Raw genomic sequence first — 23,650 nt, 5'->3', positions numbered from 1 at the left:
GAAGTGTCCAGACTTGGCATCAAGAAGACCAGGGCTATTTCTCTTCCTGAGGTTTAGAGTGGGTATAGGGATAAAGAGATTCCTGTCTAACCATCCTAATATCCTGTCAATTTCCTCTCCAGAGGGAAGTGATGAGATTTCCTTTGACCCAGATGACATCATCACTGACATTGAGATGGTGGACGAGGGCTGGTGGCGGGGACGTTGCCATGGTCACTTTGGACTCTTCCCTGCAAATTATGTCAATCTTCTCCAGTAAATGGCCCAGATTGTATTCTGCACTGTGACTTCCCATGATCAAAGTGGCTCTGCCTCCACTTCCTCCCATCTGCTGCAAGTGTCTAATAGGATGTCATGAGTTGCCTGAGGTTCTAGATAGATTTCTCTCTCCTCCTCCATTAGGGTTTGGGGCAGAGATAGCATGAAGATGCAGCTCTCCTTCATTGTCCTCTCTATCCTGTGTGAGCTCATAGACATGTATCTTGTTGCCCCACCTCCTTCCCCATGAGTGTTCCTTCTAACACCTCAAGCTCTGCCTTCTGCTTTTGTGAGCTCTGAGCTTCCTGGTTTGCTTGCCTAGGAAGGTATGTCTAGACTGCCTGGTTTACCTGGTTGTGCTGTTTGCTTACTTTCCTTCCCTGCAGAGATACCTTTTCTCTGCTCAGTCTTAAAATTGGAAATAAAGTGGGACTATGTTTCACCTCTAGGCTGAAGTACATCATACTTTTTATGCATCTCTCAATGGCCTTGACTCTCATGGCTCCAATTGTCCTTCCCCCCTTCAGGCATATCCAGAAGATTCCCTCCTACCACTGACCATCCTCCTGTGCCCTGATGTCTAGCCTTTTCCTTAGGCTATACTTAAACCCAGTCCTAACAGATCAGCCTGGGGAATGGTGGTAAGGTGGGGAACAGGAGGCCAGGTAGAACTTCTACTGGCTTCAGCAGTTGTGAGAGGCCAGCCACCTTCTGCCTGGGAGTAATGACTACACTCTTCTAGGAGATGAAGATTCTTGAAGAAGCAGCACAAATTAGAGATTAGGAAGGAGGAAAAGGGATATTTGGCAACAACAAAAAAAAAGACAAAAGCTAAAGGAACACAGGCTTCAATGAAGTGATAGAGGATTTAGTCAGAGACAGTGTCCTCTACTCAAGAAAGTTTCAATTTCTTTGTAGCTGGATGACTGAAATTGATGGCCAAGTAAGTGGGTAGATGGGAAAAAACTCATGAAGCTTCTGTGTGGTTCATGGATGAATATGATATGAAAAACAGTGAAGACATTTAGGCAGCCAGTGATGGGCAACAAGCAAATCACTAGCAAAGTATGGGGATGAGGAGAATGAGGACAGGGCATGGTGGGTTTATCCTGGCCCAGGCCATTGTGCTCCTGAAGGCCAGAGATAGGAGATGTGAGGCAAAAATCAGAACAAAATCTAAATCAAAGCCAGAGAGTTGGTTGGTGTAGGGAATCTTGTTAGTAAGACATAGAAGTCTGTGCTGTAACCAGTATCAGAAGTTGGGCCCAACTTTCAAAGATGAAGAAGAGAGTGGCAGCTAGGATTAGTGACCGAGATCCTCAGATGCTCCAGGACTTCCTAAAGCTGTGAGCTGCCCACGTGCCGGGAGCACTATGTCCCTCAGGCTTATTCCCTGGCTTTTCTTTAAGACACACACTCCTTTGTTTTCACAATGACTTCTATGCCAGTGAATCACAAATCTATCTCTAGTCCTACCTTACAAGATTCACCCAGTTAGCCTTTCAGAGTGCAAAGCAGCTTTTATTTCTGCTTAGAGAGACGTTGGGATTTCCAGTACACAAAGGTAAGCCATCATAGATATACACAACCCCCTTCTTCACTTCAGTTTTATTTACCATCACACACAGATCAGAATTTTACAGTGCTTTTCTGGTTACATCTCCAAGTCCCTCCTTGCTTTTTTCACTTTTCCCTTTATTTTAAGATAGAAACTTCTTTTCCAGACCCCTGTGCTATTAAAGCAACAATTCTACAGAACTGCCTCAGTTCTCCAGACCTCTCCCTCCACTTTGGCTGATTTCTACTCTGAACTGATTATCTTGGTGGTGATACTCATCAAGGGCTCTCCTCATAGACATCTTCCATCCAGGCTCCTATTCCTGGGTACACTGTCCCTTTCCACTCCCCTCAGTGCTTCTTAGTCTGAAGCCATGTCTAACCGTCTTGCCTCTGTCAGATAACGCTTGCTGCCCATGCTACTCACTACAGCCTTACCTCACTAACTAAATCATCTTCTGCCTAATTCAGTCTCATAAAAGGTTTTCCTTTTGCTCCAACTGCCCTCTCACCATAAAATGTGCTTGTTTGTATAAACCAGTGCATATACTGCGGTATCCTGCTTTTCTGCAATATGTAAAATTAGATATCTTACAAAATGTGTTTGATGATGTTGATTGATTCAATATTGCTGTGAAGGCAGCAACAAGGAGAGCAAAGTGTGACAGAAACTGTGCAGCCCACAGAGCAGTGTGGCACTGTCCTGATTTCTCCCTGAGCCCTGCCTGCCCCCACCCACCCAGATGGCAAAGGGAAAGCCCTCTGCTCCCTTCCTTTCTCTATACTTCTCTCTCATCTAACAGTAGCCCCTAATTTGTACCTCCCTTGGCTCCCCTTTCTTTCTTTTCTTCTAGTAAAATGAAAGACCCAGAATGGACTTTAGGAGCTTTCTTTTTTCATATAAGGACTTGAGCCAAAATACATGGAACTGATACTTGAAGAAATCTCCCTTTTCCTACCCTTCCCACTTTAGTGTTTAGTTGTTTCTAGTTACTCATCTTCACTGAATAAAATCTTAGCTCACACTCTATATTTTTAGAAAATGTTGCCTTATATACAAATGTGCAATATAAACCAAACCATAAGAATGAGTTACATAACCAAATAGTATCAAGTGGCATATTCTAATGAAAAGTTGAGCATACTTCTGTTCTGGGACTTGCTCAAATGCTTCTTGACTCTTCTCAGAGGTGCCACCTACTTCATCTACACCAGCTTCAGACCATGTTCAGAGAGAGATCCAGGCAACAACAAGCATCCAGATCAACTAGCCTCATTTTTGTTGTTATTGTTGTCTAAATTCTTTGTTCTCTACTTGCCCACAGTGTCTGACTTCCTTTCCCTTCTTTCTCACTTGTTTGAGGGCTGCTAGGACTGAGAAAATGGCACCAATTACAGTGAGAGGGATATAAACACAAGATAAATAGCTTAACTTTCCTGGCTCCAGCTACACTAGGAGAGAGCTGAAGGAATCTGCTTTTGAACATGACCCCAGGGCATACAGGCACACCAAACAAACCAGCTCCACTTAATTCGATTCACAAGTTAATATCTCCATGTGTCTAGAACAGTGATGGCGAACTTATGACATCTTCCATCCAGGAAGATTACCTTATCTCTGATGGCTTACTAGTGTCAGAGGTGTCACGCGAACTCATTTTTTTGGTTGATTTTTCTTTGTTAAAGGGCATTTAAATATATAAAATAAATATCAAAAATATAAGTCTTTGTTTTACTATGGTTGCAAATATCAAAAACTTTCTATATGTGACACGGCACCAGAGTTAAGTTAGGGTTTTTCAAAATGCTGACACGCCGAGCTCAAAAGGTTCGCCATCACTGGTCTAGAACCTACGTAGTAAATACGGAGCTGATGAAGTCATCACCATTGTAGATAACTATGTGTGAGAGAAGAATTTGCTGTACTAAACAGCTGATCCTAACTTACTGCCACTGGTATGTCATCTTTTATGTCATCTTTTAGTCAACCAGGAGTGACTCAGAGGATATTTAACAATGTCTGGAGACAGTTTTGGTTGTTCCAGCTGTGGGTGTACTATGGCTAGAGGCTAAGGATGCTGGAAGATGTCATATGACACACAGGACAGTCCCTAATGACAAAGATTTATTCAGTGCACAATGTCAGCAGTTCCCAGAAACCCTGCTTTAGGGGAAGTCAGTTTCAATTGTGTATTTTTCTTTTAGTTTTGTTCTCATGAGTTTCACTGTTTGTTACCCAAAACTAGCAGTGTCACCCATTTTTGACACCTGAAGACGACCAATAATATGTAGGAACAATGACAGGGAACCACTATTGTTCCGTGACTTCCTTCCTAAGATCCCTGAGTTACTCAGGTGGTGTCTAGGACCTGGTGACTGGTGCCGCAGGACCTGCAGTGGGTGCTGGTGCTGGGCTATGCAATGTTCTTCATAATCCGGACCTATCGTTTTCAGAAGAAAAGAACCTTGACTCTTAAGTCATTATTAAAATGTTTAGATGTAGGCTTGAGGCTTTTTGCCCCAATTTTCTCCATGAATATTGTGTCTTATGGACTCTTCATTTTTCAAGGTTTTCTTATATGTTGCCAAGATTCTGCACAACAAACTCTCTGACCTAATTTCTGCCTTTTATCCTTTGGTTTGTGGTCTCTTCAAGGCTGCTGTGCTCAGCCAAGGTCTCTATTCTGTAGGGCTGTGTTCGGACTGTCTTGGCTTAGGGGCAGTGAGGCAACTAACAACAGCCCTGAGCTTGAATGTCAAGACAACCTCAGCCCCAGAACCTTCAAACTGTGAGCCCTTCACCATGGAGGACCAGCACCGTAGTCCACATCCCTGTATTGCCTGCCCCACAAATCTGAATGTGCTTCTAAACTGACCTCCCACCCCCAATAAAAGCACAGGCCTATACTGGTTATGGAATTCATTGCTCTCTCATTTCTAAGAAATGGGGCTTATCTTCCTCAATGACCTCATTACCTACTTTCTCTTCAACCTGATTTATCTTAGAAATAAAAAAGGAAAGGAAGTAAGTCATCAATATGGTACTATAGCAATTGTACAAGGCAGGGCTTAGGGAATTCTTAGACCTTGAAGGACAATGCATGTTCTAATACACCCAGATAAGCCTATATGCAGTTTACAGAGGGAAGTTCCCCAAGCCACGCTCTGTCCTACTTTCAGTAACTCCAAGGAGAAATTCAAGAATGATGGTATCTGAATCGTTAGTTGGTTTGTCTTCCTTGTGGTCTGGCTCTAAAGGTGGTGACCAAGCTCTCTCGGGCCTGCTCCTGGGGCTGACACATGCTGGTCAAAAGAATTGGGTCAGTCTTGTGCTCTACAACATTGAAAGGACATGTCTTCAGGTGCTCGGACATGGAGGTGACTTCATTAAATTCCCAGCTGTTGATCTTAGAGAAGAGGCTGCTGAATTGCCAGATCTGTTGGGAAAGACAGAAGCTCAAAAGTGAACATTGGGGCAATACCCTCAGGCTAGCTTTATTTGAAGGATGTAAGGAAATGCCTTTCTGTTTTTCCTGGTCTCAGCTTCCAGGGGGTGGTTAGTGGCTGCTGCAGACACTTAGTTAGTTTCTTCTCTAGCACCCAATTCCTAGTTCCTCCTTCCAACTGATAATCTTCCTAGCCAGTCATGCAGTTGTGCTGGAATGACTAATATTAATCTGCATATTGACCCCCCATCCCCACACACACACACACACACACACACACACACACACACACACACACCAGTTCCACAATAGACAGATAGTTCAAATCAGTACAATTAGTTTCAATGAGACTCAACTCCAGAACTTTTTTTTATGTTGAGATATTAAGAAGCAGATTCTTTTTTTTCCTCTGCACTTGAACTGGGAAACAGCAGTTTTAGAAGTTGCTAGCAGCCACCAAGGAACCCTATGTCTTAGAATGGAGCCATTATTAAGAAAGTAGAAATTTTAAAAGGAAAGAAAATCACCATTTGTTTTTCTTGAGCTGCTAGATCAAGCCTTACCTGAAGCTATTCCCTTTGGACTTTTTAGTTATTTGGGGGCCAATGAATTCCCTTTATTGTTTACATCACTTTAAGTTGGTATTCTGGCGTTTGAAACTAAAAGTATTATAACATATAAGAAAGCTTAGAACAGAAATCTTAGTAGAAATCTAGGTGTCTGGTACTCAAACATCCTCTGGCCTTTCTACCTAGAATGTGGTGGCAAAGTCCCTAGTTTTAAAATCTGGCTACGTGAGTAGGCATAACGTGGTACCATTTCAATCTGACCACTTCACCCCCAGTTTATTGCCATTGTTCCTATGTAAGAAAAGTGCTTTCTAGAATCTTAGAACAATTTCCCTTTTACTTTAAAGAGCCATTTTAACTCCAGAAAGAGAATTTAGTTGGAGTTAAAGGATGCTCCAACTAAATTCTCTTTTTTTCTTTCTGCAAGGAAATTAGTTTATCCCAAATGATATCCAAGAATGGGCAGTAATCATTTAATTGAGAACAAACATGGGCCAAAAAATAATGGAATTTCTAGTAAGTAAATGAAATTATTTGCATCTGATTTTACAGAGGAAGATATTAGGCAATTCTAGAGTATACAATTCCCAAAGGGCAGGGCTTTAGACTCATTTGTGCTTATTTCTAGCACATGGTTGGGTGGCAGTCAGTGTTTATTTAACACATGGATGTAGGCATGGGTATATAGGAAGAAAGAATCTCAATTTTTGAAGAAGACTGCTCAGGGAATAAATAATAGTAAATATACACAATGTTTTAGACATATTTAATAAACATAGATGTAAACAACTCTAACTCCCCAATGCCAGTTTGCACACACCCACATATTGGGAAGAAACTCAACTGTGAAATTATGAAATTATTCACCTCAATGGGCATATAAATTTGTGGTTCATATAACCAACATATTTACCATGAGAAAGTATGCTAAGGTCATTTTGGATACGATGAACTAGGAGTTTCACTTCTGTATGGAACAAGAAGTGAAAGTAAGGTGATAGAAGTTATAATAGTTAAGCAAGTATAAACTGACTTATTTACCATGAGAAAGTATGCTAAGGTCATTTTGGATATGATGAACTAGGAGTTTCACTTCTGTATGGTACAAGAAGTGAAAGTAAGGTGATAGAAGTTATAATACAGTTAAGCAAGTATAAACTGACTTGGGGGGGGGAAAGGAACACATTTGATATATACAGCAGGTTGTTGTTTTTTTGAAAACTTCAATAAGCATTTGAACTAGGGGAAGTCATGGAGCAAATTATTTAAGAAATTATTTATTTTCAAAGTGCCTTAACAAAGGCATACATTGTTTAAAATATAGTTGACATGGGACTGAGGGGAATTTGTTGGCTACTGTGTCAATCAGAGTCCAGGCAGGAAACAGATGGCACATTCAAATGGGGTCATTTTGAAGGGTATTTTTTAAAGAAATAATATACAAATTGTGGACATGGTTTAGGAAAGCCACAAGAAATAGTGCAGTACCCAGACTTGAAAGGGAAGAAGAAGGGAAATCACTGGACCAGAATGAGTCATTGTGTGGAAAGAGCCATCTGACATAACCACCTACAGTGGAGAGACATTTCCACTGGGAAGTGTCAGGGAGGGAAAATGCATGCAGGGAGGAAGCCAGAAGAATAGAAATGTCAACCTCACTCTTCTCCCTCCCTCCTGCCCGTCTCCTGCTGATACACGCCCATTAGGTTAACCTAACTGGAAGCTGAAATGCAAGGGAACCAGTTGAGGCAATCTATAGAGATAAGCCTCCTGTGGGGGAGGCGGGGAGCGGGCAGATCTTGGTGGAGAAGGTTGGGGAATGGATCGTGTGAGCACACAGACGATATCCAGGACACATACATAGAGATAAACAGGCACTGCCATTTGTATTGCCATTAATATATTTATCAGTCTGTCTTCCCTGGTGGACTGACCTTGAGCTCAGGAATTATGTCTTATTCCCAGTAACTTAGTAGAATCCCAGTGTCTAGTACAGTGTTTGTCACATAAAAGGCTCTTAAATATTTATTGAATGAATGAATGAATGAATGAGTAGTTTACTTGCCTCTTTGTGAACTCTCCAGGAGGTGCCTCCATGGGAATACTTCTTCTTCTTCCATTGCAGGAGGACCATCCCTCTCTCTTGTAACAAAGTGGCACAGATATTCCTCATCAGCACAGACACCTGGGAGAGCTGGGACAGGCTGATGCTGTCCAAGAACCCAGCAATGTACTGCAAAATCTCCAAGGGCAGGCTGGTTAGAGAGTTCTGGCCTTTCCCTCTAGGGCCTGAGAGATGGTTGTTCTTCCTTCCCTCATTCAGCTCTGAAGCAACCTCCGGCTTGATGGCAAAGGTCTTGAGCTCTTGACTATAGATCAATTTTGCCTTTTGCCCTGGGGGACGGAAATGGTTTTGAATAAATGTACATCCCAAGTAGGCGAGGGGGCACCGATGCTGGAACCAGCCATCGAGACATGACTGAATGTCTGTGTGGACATTCTTGAAATGCAGGGGGAATTCATCCCTCCTGAAGAATTTGTTGCAGGTGAAAGTGAAGGCAGAGCTGCTCTTGTTGTGTCTCCTGGTCACACACTCACTGTGGAGTTCCACATGGAGCCCCTCTGGGTTGGCAGTGGTTAGGAGGTCAGCCAGCACTGTTCCAGAGGAAAACTGTTCTGGCTCAAAATTGTATGTCTGGGTAGCAAAATCCATGAATAGCCCGTCAATGCTCCTGGATTCAGAGATGACGTGACCTTTGAGTTCTCTTTCCAAAGCACACAGGAGGGTGGTCTTGATGAGATCTGATTTGGGCAGGTCCTCCACAGTGATCCCTAAGTCTGAAGTGTCTACTGCCTTGTGTTCACTTGGCTTACAACTCAACATGGCATCTCCAACACGAGCCCGCTTCCCACAGTAGCTCACAGGAACTTTGAAGGTATATACAGTCTTCACTTCCTGAGCCTCTAGGTTGCCATAAACAAAATCTTTCTCCTTAGGCGTACAAGCAGGCATCTGACCAAAGTGGATAAGCATCCTCCCATTGTGCACCAGATACATATTATAGTCCTTTGCATCCACAGCCGATTTCAGTCTCTCCAGAACACCATCCTGCCAAGGGGCAAGCCCTGTTGTTTCCATAGCTGCATGGTAGTCCTGCTGTCTCTGGTCCTCCTGTGATTCTATCTCTTCGGCACTGGCCTCTCCTATCATGTTATTGGTGACGGAAATCTGTTCTTTCCCTGGGCCATTACTGTTCTTGTTCTCACAGCTCGCTGATGAGTTTGTTAAAGCAGAGGCTGCACGCTCTTTGCTGAAAATATTTTCCCACTTGTTAAACTTGTCCAGGTCCATCCCTTCTTTGGTTTTGGCCAACACCTGGAGTTCTTCTTGACTCAATTCTGCCATCTCTTCTTTAGTGGCCAACTGGGAGCTATGTGGCACTAAACCAGCATTTGCTCCACCCATTGCTCCTCCCATTTCTTCCCAGCTGGCTTCACCATTCATAGTAGGTTCCTCCTCCGTGGGCTCTCTAGTTTCTGGGAAAAGTTCTACCATTTTCAAAGATCTGAAAAGGACCTTCTGGTCCTGGAGGGCCAGGGCTGTGTCCAAACACTCCTCACTGGGGGTCTCTTTCATGATGTTCTTATGAAGGGGTGTTTCGGAGTCCACATTTGGCCAGCGGTTCCACTCCATGGAGCAGCAGACCACGCTGGCGGGACACACCTGCAGGTGCTTGGCCAGCTTGTGGCGGGACATGGAAAGGGGGCAGCCATATTCAGAGTTGAGGCATGGAACCTGCTCTAAAGGGCAGAGGAGCTCATGCTCTGCCTCTTTGCACATGTGGAAGGTGGCACCACAGGACAGGTGGCAGTTTATCACCATGCAGGAGACATTGGGCTCCACGGGCATGTGGCAGTGACGGTTGAAGCATCTCTCACAATGCCTGTGCTGTCCTGGTGGAGGCCTGCGTGCCTTGCCCTGGAGAAACCAAAGGCCAAGGGGAAGAGAAGACAAATGACTGCTGGGAGAGAAGCTCTATGTGTGACTGTGACTGTGTTTTTAATGGACTTATTTCCTGTTTATACGTGCTTCTTATAGGAACCTTGGAAAGTATAGAACATCATAGAGAAAAAAGCAAAAAATCACTCATAATCCCACAATCCAGAAACAATAACTATACTGCTCTTTTCTGTATGTTCATTTTATGTATATAATAGAGGTGTTTAGAATAGGAAATAAACCAGTGCTAAATGCAATGATGTTCAATGTTGACAATTATTATTTTTAAGTTGTGGATTATGGGTGATTTATAGTACACAGTTAATACTGTGAATGCAATTTTGCATCCTGCTTTTTAACTTGCTATTATAACATGAGACTAGGCTGTTTTATTAAATATTCTCTACAAACTTTCTTCATAATGGCAGTGTACATTCCAGAATGAAAGTGCTGTCATTCATTTAACCAGCTACCACCAGGGGACATGCTGGGAGGACAGGGCCATGTCTGGTGTTGTCTACATCTGCATCTCTAGCACCTGTCACTGGGCTTGGACCATTGTAGGTACTCAATAATACACTGAATGGAGAAATTGTTAGTCACTTACATTATTGCTGCATTTTTTTTGCTTTTTTTTTATTTTTAAAGGTTTACTAAAAATCTTTGCTACAAATCTTTCTTAGCTCTCTGCTTTTCTCCTGCTCCATATCCATTTCTTCCAGGTTCTGCTCTAGCAGCCCTGGTTTGGCAAAAAGCCAATAAAGATCATCAAACCATAAGGACAAGTATGCCAGCTGCTTAGGCTACAGGCTAAAAAAAGCCAGACCTGGACCCCTAATATGTAAAGATCCAAGAAGAACTTAATACTTACCATAGCTTCCGAATTTCTTCTTGCTTTGTAACTCTAGGGGAAAATATAAAAATACAAATATGAATGATTAGTAAGAATTTTGGTTATCAATATTAACAGGGGCCAAAGGGACTTCACATACTCTCTCTAATTTAATTCCTCCCACCACTCCAAAGGTGTCATTGCCTCATTTTATAGTCAAGGAAATGGAAGCCAGAGAAGTTAAATAGCTTGTCCAAGGTTGTCTAGCAGCTAAGTGATGGAATCAGGTCCCAACCCAGGCCACCCTAATCTATGCTCTTTTTGCCCTCTGATGGGGCCTTCTTGCCAACCATGTGGTGTGTAACTTATGTTTCTTGTAACTTTTTTCCACTATCTACCAACAATTATCCTGACATTCCACTTCGACACCATCCAAACCTGTTGCACATACACACATCTGGTACTTGTAACTAGCCTTCTCATGAAACTGGGGCTTCGTGTCCACGTAGAGGGTTGCCTGACATCTGGCTTATTCTGGGCAGTGCACAGGTGAAATATCTGTCACGTGTCACTCACTGGTGTATTCAGCTGTGCTGTGGCTAGAGCAGAGCCAAACCCCTAAGACCCCAGAAGCAGTGGGGACTGTTGCAAACAGAAGTTACCCTGCCTTCAGGGGAATGTAGCTTTAGGGCTCTTGTCAGTTGGTCCCAGGTGGGAATGTGTTTCCAGATCTTCTGATTTTCCCAGAGAAATGAGGGGTGCAGATTTTTGAGTGGTGGTATAGTGTAGTGGTTATGAGGCAGATAGCATGGGATTTCACCCTGGCACTAGAAGTCATAGCTATGAGACTTTGGGAAAGTTACTTAACCTCTTTATTCATCAGTTTCCCCATCTGTAAAGGGACGAAAATAATAGTACCTACCAATTGTGAGGAACAAATTAATTAAATACAGTACCTGAAACTCTTAGGATAGTACATGTCCGATAGGAAGTTACCTATACATGTTTGCTATTGTAAGTATTTTATATTTTATTATGTTACAAACATTTTATTACATAATATGTCAAGATAAAAATTCTTGAAATTTTAAATGTTGGCAACTAATTTTTTTAAAACCTCTATTTGGACCAAGGAAAAACATGTATGCAGCCTACATAGATCTGTGGTTGCCACTTTGCAACACCTGGCCTAGAGAATTAGTAGCATAATTTCAGTACTGTGTCATTCTGGGAAGGGGTTAGCACCCAAAAGTCATGTTACTGGCAAGACGAGGAGACCTCAGTTCTTGTCTTCTTGAAGGAAAGATTTCAATCAAGAGACAAAATGTAGAAAAACAAGCAAGAATTTATTGGCCTCAGCAAAAACACACCTAGGACAGTGAAACTGGGAAGGGCATAGAACAGTGATGGCGAACCTTTTGAGCTCGGTGTGTCAGCATTTTGAAAAACCCTAACTTAACTCTGGTGCCATGTCACATATAGAAATTTTTTGATATTTGCAACCATAGTAAAACAAAGACTTATATTTTTGATATTTATTTTATATACTTAAATGCCATTTAACAAAGAAAAATCAATCAAAAAAATGAGTTCGCGTGTCACCTCTGACATGCGTGTCATAGGTTCGCCATCACTGGCATAGAAGAAGTAGCAAGGGAGCCCAGGCTGGGCTGCTTTGGCTCACTGGGAAGTCAAAGAAAAGGGGGCCTTCGAGACAGGTTCAGGGATTAGACCAGGATGAGCTGCTGCTGCCTATTGCTCCCCTGGTTTCAAGTCTCATGGGGTTCCTTAGAGGTTAAGGGATATATGCCTGTGGGGGGAGGTGAGGGGAAAGGGAATGACCCAGGCTTGCTCCCTGGAGGGAGAGTGCCCTGGGACCTCCATTTTCAGGGGTTTTAAAGGCTGGGTGTTGAGAAGAAGTGTTAGGGGAAGATCAATAGAAAATTCATCAGCTTTATGCTGATGTGCCAGGATGAGATTTATTCTCTTAATTTGTCTATCCTTGGGTGTGGTTGGCAAATGACACTTAATTGAATTTCTGTTTCTGTCTCCCCGAGTAGAGTGATTTAAGCTATTTATCCTCTACTTGGGGAGGAGAAGTAGAAAGCATTTACTCTTAAGTGTCCTTGGTTTAGGAAAGACAGGATTTACTTGGCAGCTGCAAACTGCTATTTAACTATCTGTCTTAGTTTCCCTATTCCACTTGTTTTGGAATTTTCTTAGCTTCTTACTATGCTATAACAGTCAGAAGAAATGCAGTATTTTAAATTTTTATTTTTTTAGGATTTGCCAATTCATTGTGGGTGAATTTTCCTTCAACCTTAAAATTCTTTTTTCAAATATACAGAAAGAATCTATACTAATAAAAGCCTATGTGGTCATCATGCCCTCACGCCTTGGTGCCCTCATGCCCTCACACTGTAACAATCCATTACCAGGAGGCCGTGTGCACAGCGGGCACATGCAGGTGGGTGGGGACTTGATGCTGCATGCGCAGCACAGAGGCAGGTCCCGGTGGTGCCACATGGCAACGCCAGGGGCAGGACCCCCTGCTCTGGCCTACCTCTTTGGGACAATCCATCAGGGAGCCCCGGATGGGTGGGCGGGGCCTACCTCTTTGGGGAGATCGATTGTGGGGCTTCCGCACTGTGAGAGGGCACAGGCCAGGCTGGAGAACCAAGCCCCCCCCCAGTGCACGAATTTTGTGCACCGGGCCTCTAGTATATACAATAAACACCCAAGTATGCTCCACCTAGATTCAATAATTGTTAACATTTGCCAGTTTTGCTTCCTCTCTCTCTCTCTCCATACACACACAATCAAACATTTCTGGCCAAAGCTCTTGAAAATAAGTTGCTGATATCATTTCACATCATCCCTAATTATCTCAGCATATATTTTCTAATAATAAAGACATTTTCCTTTGTAATTGTAATAACATAATTTTACCTAAGAAAACAAAATAATTTTTTAACATCACCAGATATCCCCAAAATGTCATATATATATTTTTTAAATGTTTGAACCATGATCCCTTTAAAGTCAATTTATTACATTTTGTTAGTGTTTTTAGTCTCTTTCATCTGGGAAAGTTCCCCTCAACTTTTTCAGAAGAGACAGATTTAAATTTCAAGGTAATTATATTCTGGTTCTTTTAGGTATTCATTTGTTCATCCATTTATTCAATAAGCATTTGTTGATTACCTACTATGTGCCAACAAGTGAGCATAAGGGTCACCTGGACTGTTTGTTAAAGTGGTTGTTAAACACTGTTGCTCATTAGAATCAGTGTTTTTTAAATTATAGATCTGCATTGTTCAATATGGTAGCCACCAGTCACATGTGGCTATTTAAATTTAAATTGATAAAAATTAAATAAAATTAATAATTTAATGCCTTAGGAATACTAGCTATATTTCAAGTGCTCTATAGCCACATATGGTTAGTAGCTACTCTATTGGACAACACAGAATAGAGCATTTCCATCTTCATAGAAAGTTCTATTGAACAATACTGCTATAGATGCTGTCTATACCTCTGACCCGAGTGAGAGGTGTGTTCTGGAATTTACATTCCTAACACATTCCCCATCTGACTCTTGGGCACTGGGAGTGCTGAGTGTGAAGGAGGGATCATGCCAGAGTGCTCTATACCCCTAATAGCTAGCCTGGATCAGGAGGCAGATCAGAAGTTGAAAGCCAGAACATCAACCGGGTTCAGGGCCCAGTAGAAGATACATGAAGGTGTTAAATCCAGAGAGGAAGTTAGAAGAATGAAAGACTGTGATGATTGAACTGAGATGGAGCAGAGTAAGATCGGGCAGAGGATATCTTTTGGATTCAGGAGTCCAGCTACTGGATCTTTTAACACACAATTTAACATTCAGTAGGCTCCTGCTATATTCCAAAATCACTCTTGGGGGGAAATGTCCATTGTGGACTTATTGTGGAAATTCATAATATTAAGCTAAAACATCTGTAATTATTTGGTACTTAATAAGGAGTCACTTAACACTGAAATTGATGTGTCAACTCATAGCGGAGGGATGAAGTGGGAGGACCTAGAGTTAGAAACTGCTACGTAGAGGATGTGAGGGACGCTTGGATGGAGAAGACTGATGACAGTATAAATAGGTAAGATGAAACAGGTAGGAGACATTACAAGGGAAAATTAACTCTTTTTTTCTGGCTGGAGATGAGGAAAGAAGAGGAATCAAAGTTGATTCCAAGATTTAGAATCAAGAAGAGAGAATATTGGCTATAATTCTGAGAAAAATAGAATTCTGAAGTGGAAATTGTTTTGGGAAGAAAGATAAATCCAGCAAGTTTTTAAAAAATATTTTATATGTTATTATTGATTTTGGAGAGAGGATGGGAGAGGGAGAAACATCAATGATGAGAGAGAATCATCAATCAGCTGCTTCCTGCATGCCCCCTACTGGGGATTGAGCCCACAACCTGGGCATGTGCTCTGACCAGGAACTGTGACCTCCTGGTTCAGAGGTCAATGCTCAATCACTGAACCACACTAGCTGGATGGTTCCAGCAAGTTTAACTCAAGTTGCTTCAGGTGCTGACAGATCTCATTGATGAGAAGATGAGGTGTTAGAATGTAGAGATGCAGATTTGAGAATTATCCACTTAGAAATGAGAGAGGCCCTGGCCAGTATGGCTCAGTTGATTGGAGCACTATCCCTTACAACAGAGGTGGCAGGTTTGATTCCCAGTCAGGCACATATCCAGGTTGCAAGTTCAATCCACAGTTGGGGCGGATTGAAAGGCAACCAATGATGTCTCTCTCTCTCTCTCTCTCTCTCTCTCTCTCTCTCTCTCTGTAAAAAAAAATGGAAATAGAATTTTTTTTGAAAAAGAGACACAGAGAAAGCTGTAAATGGGGAAGTAACACAAAATAGAAATCTGTGCTTTGAAGTACATAGCTAAGTATGACACTTTGGGGACATTAGGAAGAAGTAGAGCCAGAGAAGGAGAGACCAGAGAGTTAAGAGTCAGCAGTACGTGGCCCAGATATAAAGGAAAGGGTGAGCCATAGTCTCGAATGCTGCCAGGAGGTTAGGAATAATGATGACAATGCAGAGCTCTTGCCAGAGCAAATGTGGCATTTCAGCTGTGCTGTGGGACCCTTGGCCATTCAAAATATGGTGTTTGCTGGGAAGGGAGGGGAAAGCCATTAAGCACACACTCCAGTGTTGGCAAGTCCTGGGCCCCGCCTGGGAGAATGTGACCATCTGCTTTCTAGTCATAAAATATATGAATTAATAAGAATGGAGTCTGAATGAGTCAAAGTCCCCTGCCGGATTTTAGGCGGCAAAGAAGAGGCAGATCACAAATGGAATAAGGCTATATGAAAGAAACTACAAGGAATGTCCAACTTCATATCTGCTTGCCTGGTTCTACCACAAAGTGGAGCCCAGTTTCTGGGAAGGGAAAATAGTTCAAAGATCCACACAGAACTACACAGTTCCATGTGTATAGTGAGCATTTTGCCCCAGTAGCAGGGATGTGTCTGGCTGGCAGGACAGTGGTGATGAACTCGAAGCCCACTCATTTCTTATCCTTCAGCATGATTCTTTATAAAGCATGATTCTTAGGAACAGTGATATTGAAGCAGGAAATATTTGTGGTTGGAGTCTATTGCTCTCCATCTATTTGAAGTTATTTGAAAATATCCCTTTAAAAGAAAAGAAAAACAATTGCATGTAGACAACAAAGATGCTACTGGTGTGTGTGTGTGTGTGTGTGTGTGTGTGTGTGTGTGTGTGTGTGTGTGTGAATGCTGCTATTTAAAGATCTTCCACAGGTTCTGGAGCTACACCAGATAAGTGACTTTGAGAGAGGTCATGTGCTGAGCACAAAGACACAGCGAGTAGAGATGACTCTTTGGAGAAGCTTGGCAGGTAAATATAAAAAGGTAAATACCATCTAAGAACATACAGAATCACATCTGAACCTTCTGTTGTATATCTGGGGGAAACTTTTCTCACTGAGATAAAGGACAGTCTAAAATTCCTGACAGTCTAATTATTGCTGGGTAAGCTGAGTGACCAATGGCCCTGGTTTGCCTGGGACTCTCCTGGTTTTATCACTAAAAGTCCCAAGTCCTAGGATGCCTCTTAGTCCCAGGCAAACTTAAGCAGCTAATTGATCACCTGATTTGGAGCCAATTGTTGTTGCCCCAAGTTGATCACATTAGATATATCATTGGTTGTCTTGGGAGATAAGATGCCCTGTTCTCCTAACCTCTATGTCAGTGCAATGACTGGATCCTTGTCCTCCAGGGTGTTTGTCTGACTTCTTAGATTGAGTAATTTCTTTGCATTTTGGATGTCTTGGAGAAGGAGAAACAAGATTCTAGCTGCACCTAACATGTACTTTTACATAACCTCTCACTTAATCCTCACAATGACCCTGTGAGATGGGTATTACCATTTCCAGTTTACAGACAAGGATTCTGAGGCACAAAAATCCCTAAGTTTATCTGGCTTCAGATTCTGTCCTGTTTGCTAGATCACACTGTGTCTGTCCCTTGGAGATCCACAGAGACATGATGTGGTCCATCCCATGATTTGGAAGAAAGCAAACCCAAGAGTAGGGCCTCTCCTCCTCCATTTAGGACACAGAAAGGTACCTACAGATATAATCTTCCCAAATCATAGTGGAGCCAGATGCTCTTCATTAAGAAGCACTTTCATCCCCATGAGGACTTTTTTTTTCCTTCTCTGGACCATGCCCATCCTGTGCCCCATCTGAATAGAGGAAATAAGAAGACTATCCAGGTCCCATGGATTTGTACTACAGGGACTACAAATGTAAAAGTGAAATGTTTAGGGTTAAAAATCTCTACTGCAATATGGATTCTGAGTTTTAAAATGAAACACCTACTAAATCAAAGCATATAGATCATTGAAACTCTTCACTGTGAAAAAGTTGACAAAATTCTATGCCCGAAACAACCTAAAGTTATCCAGGTGCCATTTCCTCCTTAAGTTTCTGTGCCCTTCTGCTCACCTTTAAATTCTTGCTTCCTCTCTGAAAAGTCAGTGCATTCCCTCCTCTTAAAAATGAGCTTCAATCAAGCCTATGGCCCAAACACTGCCCTGAAAATGTTTGAAAATTCTCTTGTCTAGAGGAAACAGTAGTCAATATAATTTAGACTTAAATAGTTCAAAGATCTACAAAGAACTAGATTTTGCTGGTTGTATTGGATGCAGTTTAAGTGGAATCTGAGTCGTTGAAAGGACCTGGTACATGAGTGTGAGGGATGGATATTTTTTTAAAAAAATAGGGATGTATTTAGAACCTGACAGGGGAGCAGAAACTTTATTTGATGCAGGCTGTGGTGCTGTATGGACCATTCAGAAAGCAGTAACTTAATAAGACAGGGTAGGTCAGCTAGAATAGTGGTCCTTAAAGTGTGTACTCAGATCAACAACATCATCATTACCTGAGAACTGGTTAGAAATGTAAATTCCTGGGCCCTACAAATCAGACCTATGGAATTAGACCTACTGAATCCAGCTGATTCTGTTGTAAGCTCAATTAGAGAACCACTGAGCTATTGAAAATGCTTGATACTTTGCACCTAATACCAAAGGAACTATTGCCCAGTTAGATAGGAAGGCCTTGGAGAAAGATCTGAAAAGGCAGTGAGCTATTCTATCTTCTTCTTTTCTTTCTTTTTCTTTCTTTCTTTTTTCCCCCCTCATTTCTACCACCACTGCCTGGTCTAAGCACCATCATCTCTTATCCAGTCTGGTGCAACAGACTGATAATCAGTTTCACTCCTCCCATTTTGTGCCCCAGAATCTATATTCACCAGCAGAGAGAGTGATTTTAACAGCTTTTAACACTAGGTTATTACTGCCACTTAAAATCTCCATCACAAGGAATACACTCTGAAGTCCTTATCTTGGCCCATAAAACCTAGTGTGCCCTGCTCACCTCTTTTTTTTTTCTCTCTCTCTCTTTCTCGAGTGCGTAGCTCAAGCCTGTTGCTTAATTCCACGTAAGGCCTTTCTACTTGGTCTTTCTGACAAAATTCTCCCCTTTTTATTTCTGTTATTATGGGCTCCTTCTTGCCATTTAAATTTCACCTTACATGTTACCTCCACAAAGAGGCTTTATCTGAAACCCCCAAATAAAATAAATAAATGAACTCCCATATATTAGCTAAGTAATTTTTAACAAGTTATTTAATCTCCCTAAAACTAACTTATTCATCCATGAAATGGGGCTCATAATAACCCATAGGATTGCACAAGGATCAAATGAGATAAAGTAGGGAAAGTGTCTAATACAAGGCTCACTCAGTTGTTAGCCATTCCTCTACAGAAAGGTCATCTTCCTTGTCCAGGCCTTTATTTCTTCCCATTGCATCACTCCCACAGCTCTTGGTTGGCCTTGCCACTTCCAGTTCTCCCTCACTCCGATGTATCCTACATACCACTGCCAGATTAATAATCTTTTTTAAAAAAATCTTACCTTACTCCTTTAAGAATGTGAGTTCCCCCAAACACCTTCCCCCTTTTGGTCTCTGGTCATCACCACAAAGCATTTATTCCTTAAGCACTTTAGGAATTCACATAGTACACATCCAGGAGCGCCTTTTAGATGCCACAAAGGCAAGTTGAGGGCATCTTTTTTCCTAGGTTGAAGTTTGTAATTTAATTGTTTGCCACATTATGCTGCTCATTCAGTTAAAAAAAAGAAAAAAGAAAAAAAGAAGGTGTCAACTGAGACTCCATTTCTTTCTCACGATTGGTTGTGGGAGTCAGTACAACCTGAGGGCAGTGTTGCTGTGACGGTGTGAGTGGGGAGACAGCCTGACGAAGGCCAGAGATGGAGAACATTTTCCTGCAGCAAAAGGAGCTCTGACTGGAATATCAACAGAACGTGGAGAGCAAATGGAATGACCTCAAGGAATGTGTAAACTGGTTTCTGAGGGACAGAGAGAGTATAGCTAACACTGCTCCTAGCACTCAGTTAACATTTACTAAATAGGATTGACTAGAATGCCAAAGAAGGTGGCAGTTTGAAAGAGCTACCTCTTTCAAAGAGTAGCAGTTTTTTTTTAATCCTCATCTGAGGAAATGCTTCTATTGATTTTAGAGAGGAAGGGAGAGAGAGGGAGAGAGAGAGAGAGAAATATCAATGTGAATGATTGGTTGCCTCCCAGGCCCTGACCAGAATTGAACCTGCAACCAGGTACATGCTCTGATCAGGATTCGAACCCACAACCCTCTGGTGCACAGGATGATGCTCCAACCAACTCAGCCATAACAGTGAGGGCTCAAAGGTAACAATTTGTAACAAATTTAGGAGGCAAATATAATGATGTCAGATGTAGGTGCTTTTTTTTTAAGTAAGAAAAAGAAATATTTTCAACTTTATTAGATTAATGTAGCCTTAACTGAATGGAAGAGACTTCAGAGGACTCAGTTACCACAGACATTGAAATGATGCCAGAATTGTTGTCAGGAGCTATGGTACCTGTTCTAAACCCTGCAGACATAAATCAGAAATCTGAATCAGGCAGGCAACCAGAAAGCCTCTATGTGCATTGGCATCACCTGAGCAGTCTTTTTAAAATGCAGATTATGATCTGGTAGGACTGGGGTGGGGCTTGAAAGTCTTCCCTTATAATAAGTTCCAGACAATGCTGATGGTCCCAGAACCACTTTGAAAGAAAAGGGTCTAATTTAACCTCTTCATTTCCTACAAGAGCAACTGAGGCCCAGAAAAGTCAAGTGTCTTGCCCACCCTCCTCACATTGAGTTTTATTTGAGAGATTCTGTAGAAACCACAGTGCCACACCGAGCTACCCATGTGTGGAGGCTAAGGGCATGTGGGCAACTTAGATTGTACCAAGGACAAAGTAGGACAGAGCGTGGAAGAATGAGGAAGAGGTGGTGTCTGAGTGCCCTTGGCCAAGAAAGTCATGAGAAGGCATTTGGCAGGTATATTTAAATCACTGACTCAAGGAAAAAGAGAATGGGATTAACAGATAATGGTTTTAACATTCTTTACTATAATTTTAAAGTTAGTAGGTAAACAGGATTGATGTCAGGGAGATATTTTTAGGCAAGGGGCCCTCTCTGCACCCCTCACATGTCAGTGACTAACTATTTTGCCTCCACATATGGTAATAATTATTTATTCCCGAGCTTTAACTCCTGTAGAAATGGCAAGGCCAAAGGGTAAAGGTCAGAGATATTCTTTAACTCCTAAAATACTAACCAGTCAATTCATTAATTACTGTAATTAAACATTTTGAAACTGTTTCTCCACTATGGAGATACTTAATCCTAGGGAAAGAAAATGTATAAAGTTAAATTAAAGTAATCCCTTTCCTCTTGAGATTTTTAACATCTAACCAGTTCCCCGAAGGTAATTTCCATGTCTAGTTCCATATTCCTGGGCTTTGGGCTATGATTCCAACAGTTTCACTGTACCCCCAAAACATGACCATCCTTTTCCAAATCTATTCAACCTCACCGTCTGCAGTTCACCTGTGCTATGGATCTCTCTACCTGTAAACACTCTAGTTATTTAAATAGCTAACTAATTCTCATATCTGGCGCCTGTATTATTAGTATCAGTATTTTAAATGACCTTTCTTTTTCTTTTGTATTGGCTAAGAATGGATTACCTAGGGGTAGCTATAAGTCAGCCTGTCTTCTTGGATACTCCTAGGCCAATACTCTCCAGTCTTCCCAGGAGAGACCCCAGCATATACCTTGAAGACCTTGGTGTCAGGGAAAACCTGACAAGATTAAGTGCAGTTATACGCACTTATGCACAGCAAACAAGCATAGTTATAGCCGAGACACTGAGAGCAGAGTTATGAGCTGCACCTGGAGGTTACAGAGGCAGGCAAGCAGGAACCCGGAGTTAGGGTGTCTGGGTAGATCTCCTTTTACTTGACATTGGTGGCTCTAGCTTGTGTTCTTCAGAGTTCAGAGTGCACAGAATCACTTTTGCTGCATAAGCCACTTCCCAGAGTGTCCTTAGCTGAACTCTAAACCATATAACACCAAAGCAAGGCTCAGAGACAAGACATGAAAGTAAGCCCTGCTCCCTTCTCCCTGCCAGTTCTATACAGTTATTCCGAAAGGTAAATAATCTAAAAATAATCTAGCTACATTTTAAAGCTTGCAATACCTCAATTATCATTAATCATTTTACATTTGTCCCTCTGTATGTGCAAGTTACAAGTCGGTAATAATTTATAGTTTGTGTGCAAAAGTCTGTATAAATTTTCCAACCCGTAAAATACTTTCACTTCTATTCTGGGGATGCATATTGGATTCAAGAGCTGTGGGCTGGAGAGAGCCATATCTAGGGAGTATTGTTAGGGAAAAACAGGTTTTAAACTCTGAGTTTAAGTAATACATGCAGTATATACAACTGTGCTACATTAACCGGTAGGGAGACACAGGGGATGGAATTTAAACCACAGAGAATGACTTGCACTTAACATAGCAAATGCTGATTGGGAAAAGATCACAGCATTTGGACTTTAGAAAATCCTAGGGGTTGGCCTTCCATCTATTTCCTCACCACTTCCTGCCCTCAACCCTGCGACCCCTCATCAGCACTGTGTAACTTCAGGGACATTGCATAACCACTTTGGTTGATTGCAGAAGAAAGAACCTAAGCTGTCAGAAAGCAGATAATCTCTTCTTGCTCTAAGATTTTAGATTTCAAAACAGGAGTTTACACATGGCTGGGTCTCATTCTCAGCGCCAAGACCCCCACCTCTCACCCCCAAAGGCCCATATGTAAGTAACTGGCTGGACAACCCTCTTGCTCAGAGCAAAAAGGTGATGTGCATCTCAGCCTCAGTCTCCGTGCTCACGACTCCAAATGTCTCCTGGGTGCTCCAGCTCAAGCCTGAAAAGCTTACCTTCACGGCATGGACTGCATCGGCATCTGCTGCACCTGTGTCCCCTGATTGTGAGCCGGCAGGTCCTGGGAGGCAGAGGAAGGTGCATCCGCTGCACAGAGCAGAGTTCTGTCGAGGAGGCTGGGAAAGGAAAGTTCATCAGAAATAGTCCAAGTATTTCGAGGTTAAAAATAAAACTATATCACAAGGAGCAATGTGAGGCTCAGCTTTTCGAGGTTAAAAATAAAACTATATCACAAGGAGCAATGTGACCAGGCTCAGCTTACTGATTTTTTCTTTCCCCTGTATTTATCAACACTCGATCTCTACTGGAGTGGCATTTAGCAGGGGAAGCCGGAAGGGAAGTGAGGCTTTATATCAATGGGTTTTCTTTCCCTTGAGGAAGGAAGAAAATCCTTTTAAGGATCATTTTCAAGGCCAGAGCAGCCGCCCGGAGTCCTGTGCGTGCAGTCGGCAGATCCAGCTGTGCTCTCGGTGGCTGGTGGAGCCCTCAGGCTGCTGCTCTAATTATAACCATGCTTTTCACCTAAATCCACAACTCGCTGACACAGCAACTTGTGCAAGTAACATGCGGTCTTGTTTTGGTTTCTCCTATTTCTTGTCATGACAAGTAGGTGGCTGTCCTCTTCTGGCCTTCTTCTTTCCCTGGTGGTTGGAAAAGGGAGAGTTTGTAACTCACAAATTAGGCCTGAGTAAGTCCAGTGTGAGAGAATTAGAAGTGGTAGGAGGCTTAGGTTTGGCTTAATCCAACTCTCTCTTTTTACAGATGAGAAGACTGAGCGTTAGAGAAGGTAAAATTGTCCAATGTCACAGAACTTGCTCTAGTGGAAGAGCCAGAAGAATCAGTTAGTCTTACTCCCAATCTGGTGCTCTTCTTCTTCTTTTTAAAAAATATATTTTTACTAGAGGCCCGGTGCACAAAATCTGTGCACTCGGGGGGCGGGGGGAGGGGGGTCCCCCAGCCCGGCCTGTGCCCTCTCGCAGTCTGGGACCCCTCAGGAGATAATGACCTGCTGGCTTAGGCCTGCTCCCGGGTGGCAGAGGGCAGGCCCAATCCCTAAGTGCA

General features: G+C 42.3%; 2 protein-coding genes across 2 annotated transcripts in view; one reads left to right on the top strand and one right to left on the bottom strand.

The window, feature by feature from the left end:
* HCLS1 (hematopoietic cell-specific Lyn substrate 1) overlaps positions 1–2,669 on the top strand; it is a 30,444-nt gene extending 27,775 nt beyond the window's left edge. The window contains exon 14 of the mRNA XM_005875364.2: positions 123–2,669. Coding sequence (XP_005875426.1) covers positions 123–259 — 137 coding nt within the window. The 3' untranslated portion in view covers positions 260–2,669. The remainder of the gene's footprint in view (positions 1–122) is intronic.
* A 941-nt stretch (positions 2,670–3,610) lies between these two features.
* Positions 3,611–22,710, bottom strand: FBXO40 (F-box protein 40; the record flags this gene model as incomplete). The annotated part of the gene is made up of 4 exons (XM_014546947.1): positions 3,611–5,252; positions 7,896–9,809; positions 10,702–10,734; positions 22,585–22,710. Coding segments are annotated over 4 exons (2,289 nt in total), but the record flags the coding sequence as incomplete, so codon positions are not given.
* Positions 22,711–23,650: the final 940 nt, after the last annotated feature.

Source organism: Myotis brandtii, unplaced genomic scaffold, assembly GCF_000412655.1.
Source record: "Myotis brandtii unplaced genomic scaffold, ASM41265v1 scaffold46, whole genome shotgun sequence".
NCBI classification, from domain to species: Eukaryota; Metazoa; Chordata; class Mammalia; order Chiroptera; family Vespertilionidae; genus Myotis; species Myotis brandtii.
This window is presented reverse-complemented; position numbering and strand designations above follow the sequence as displayed.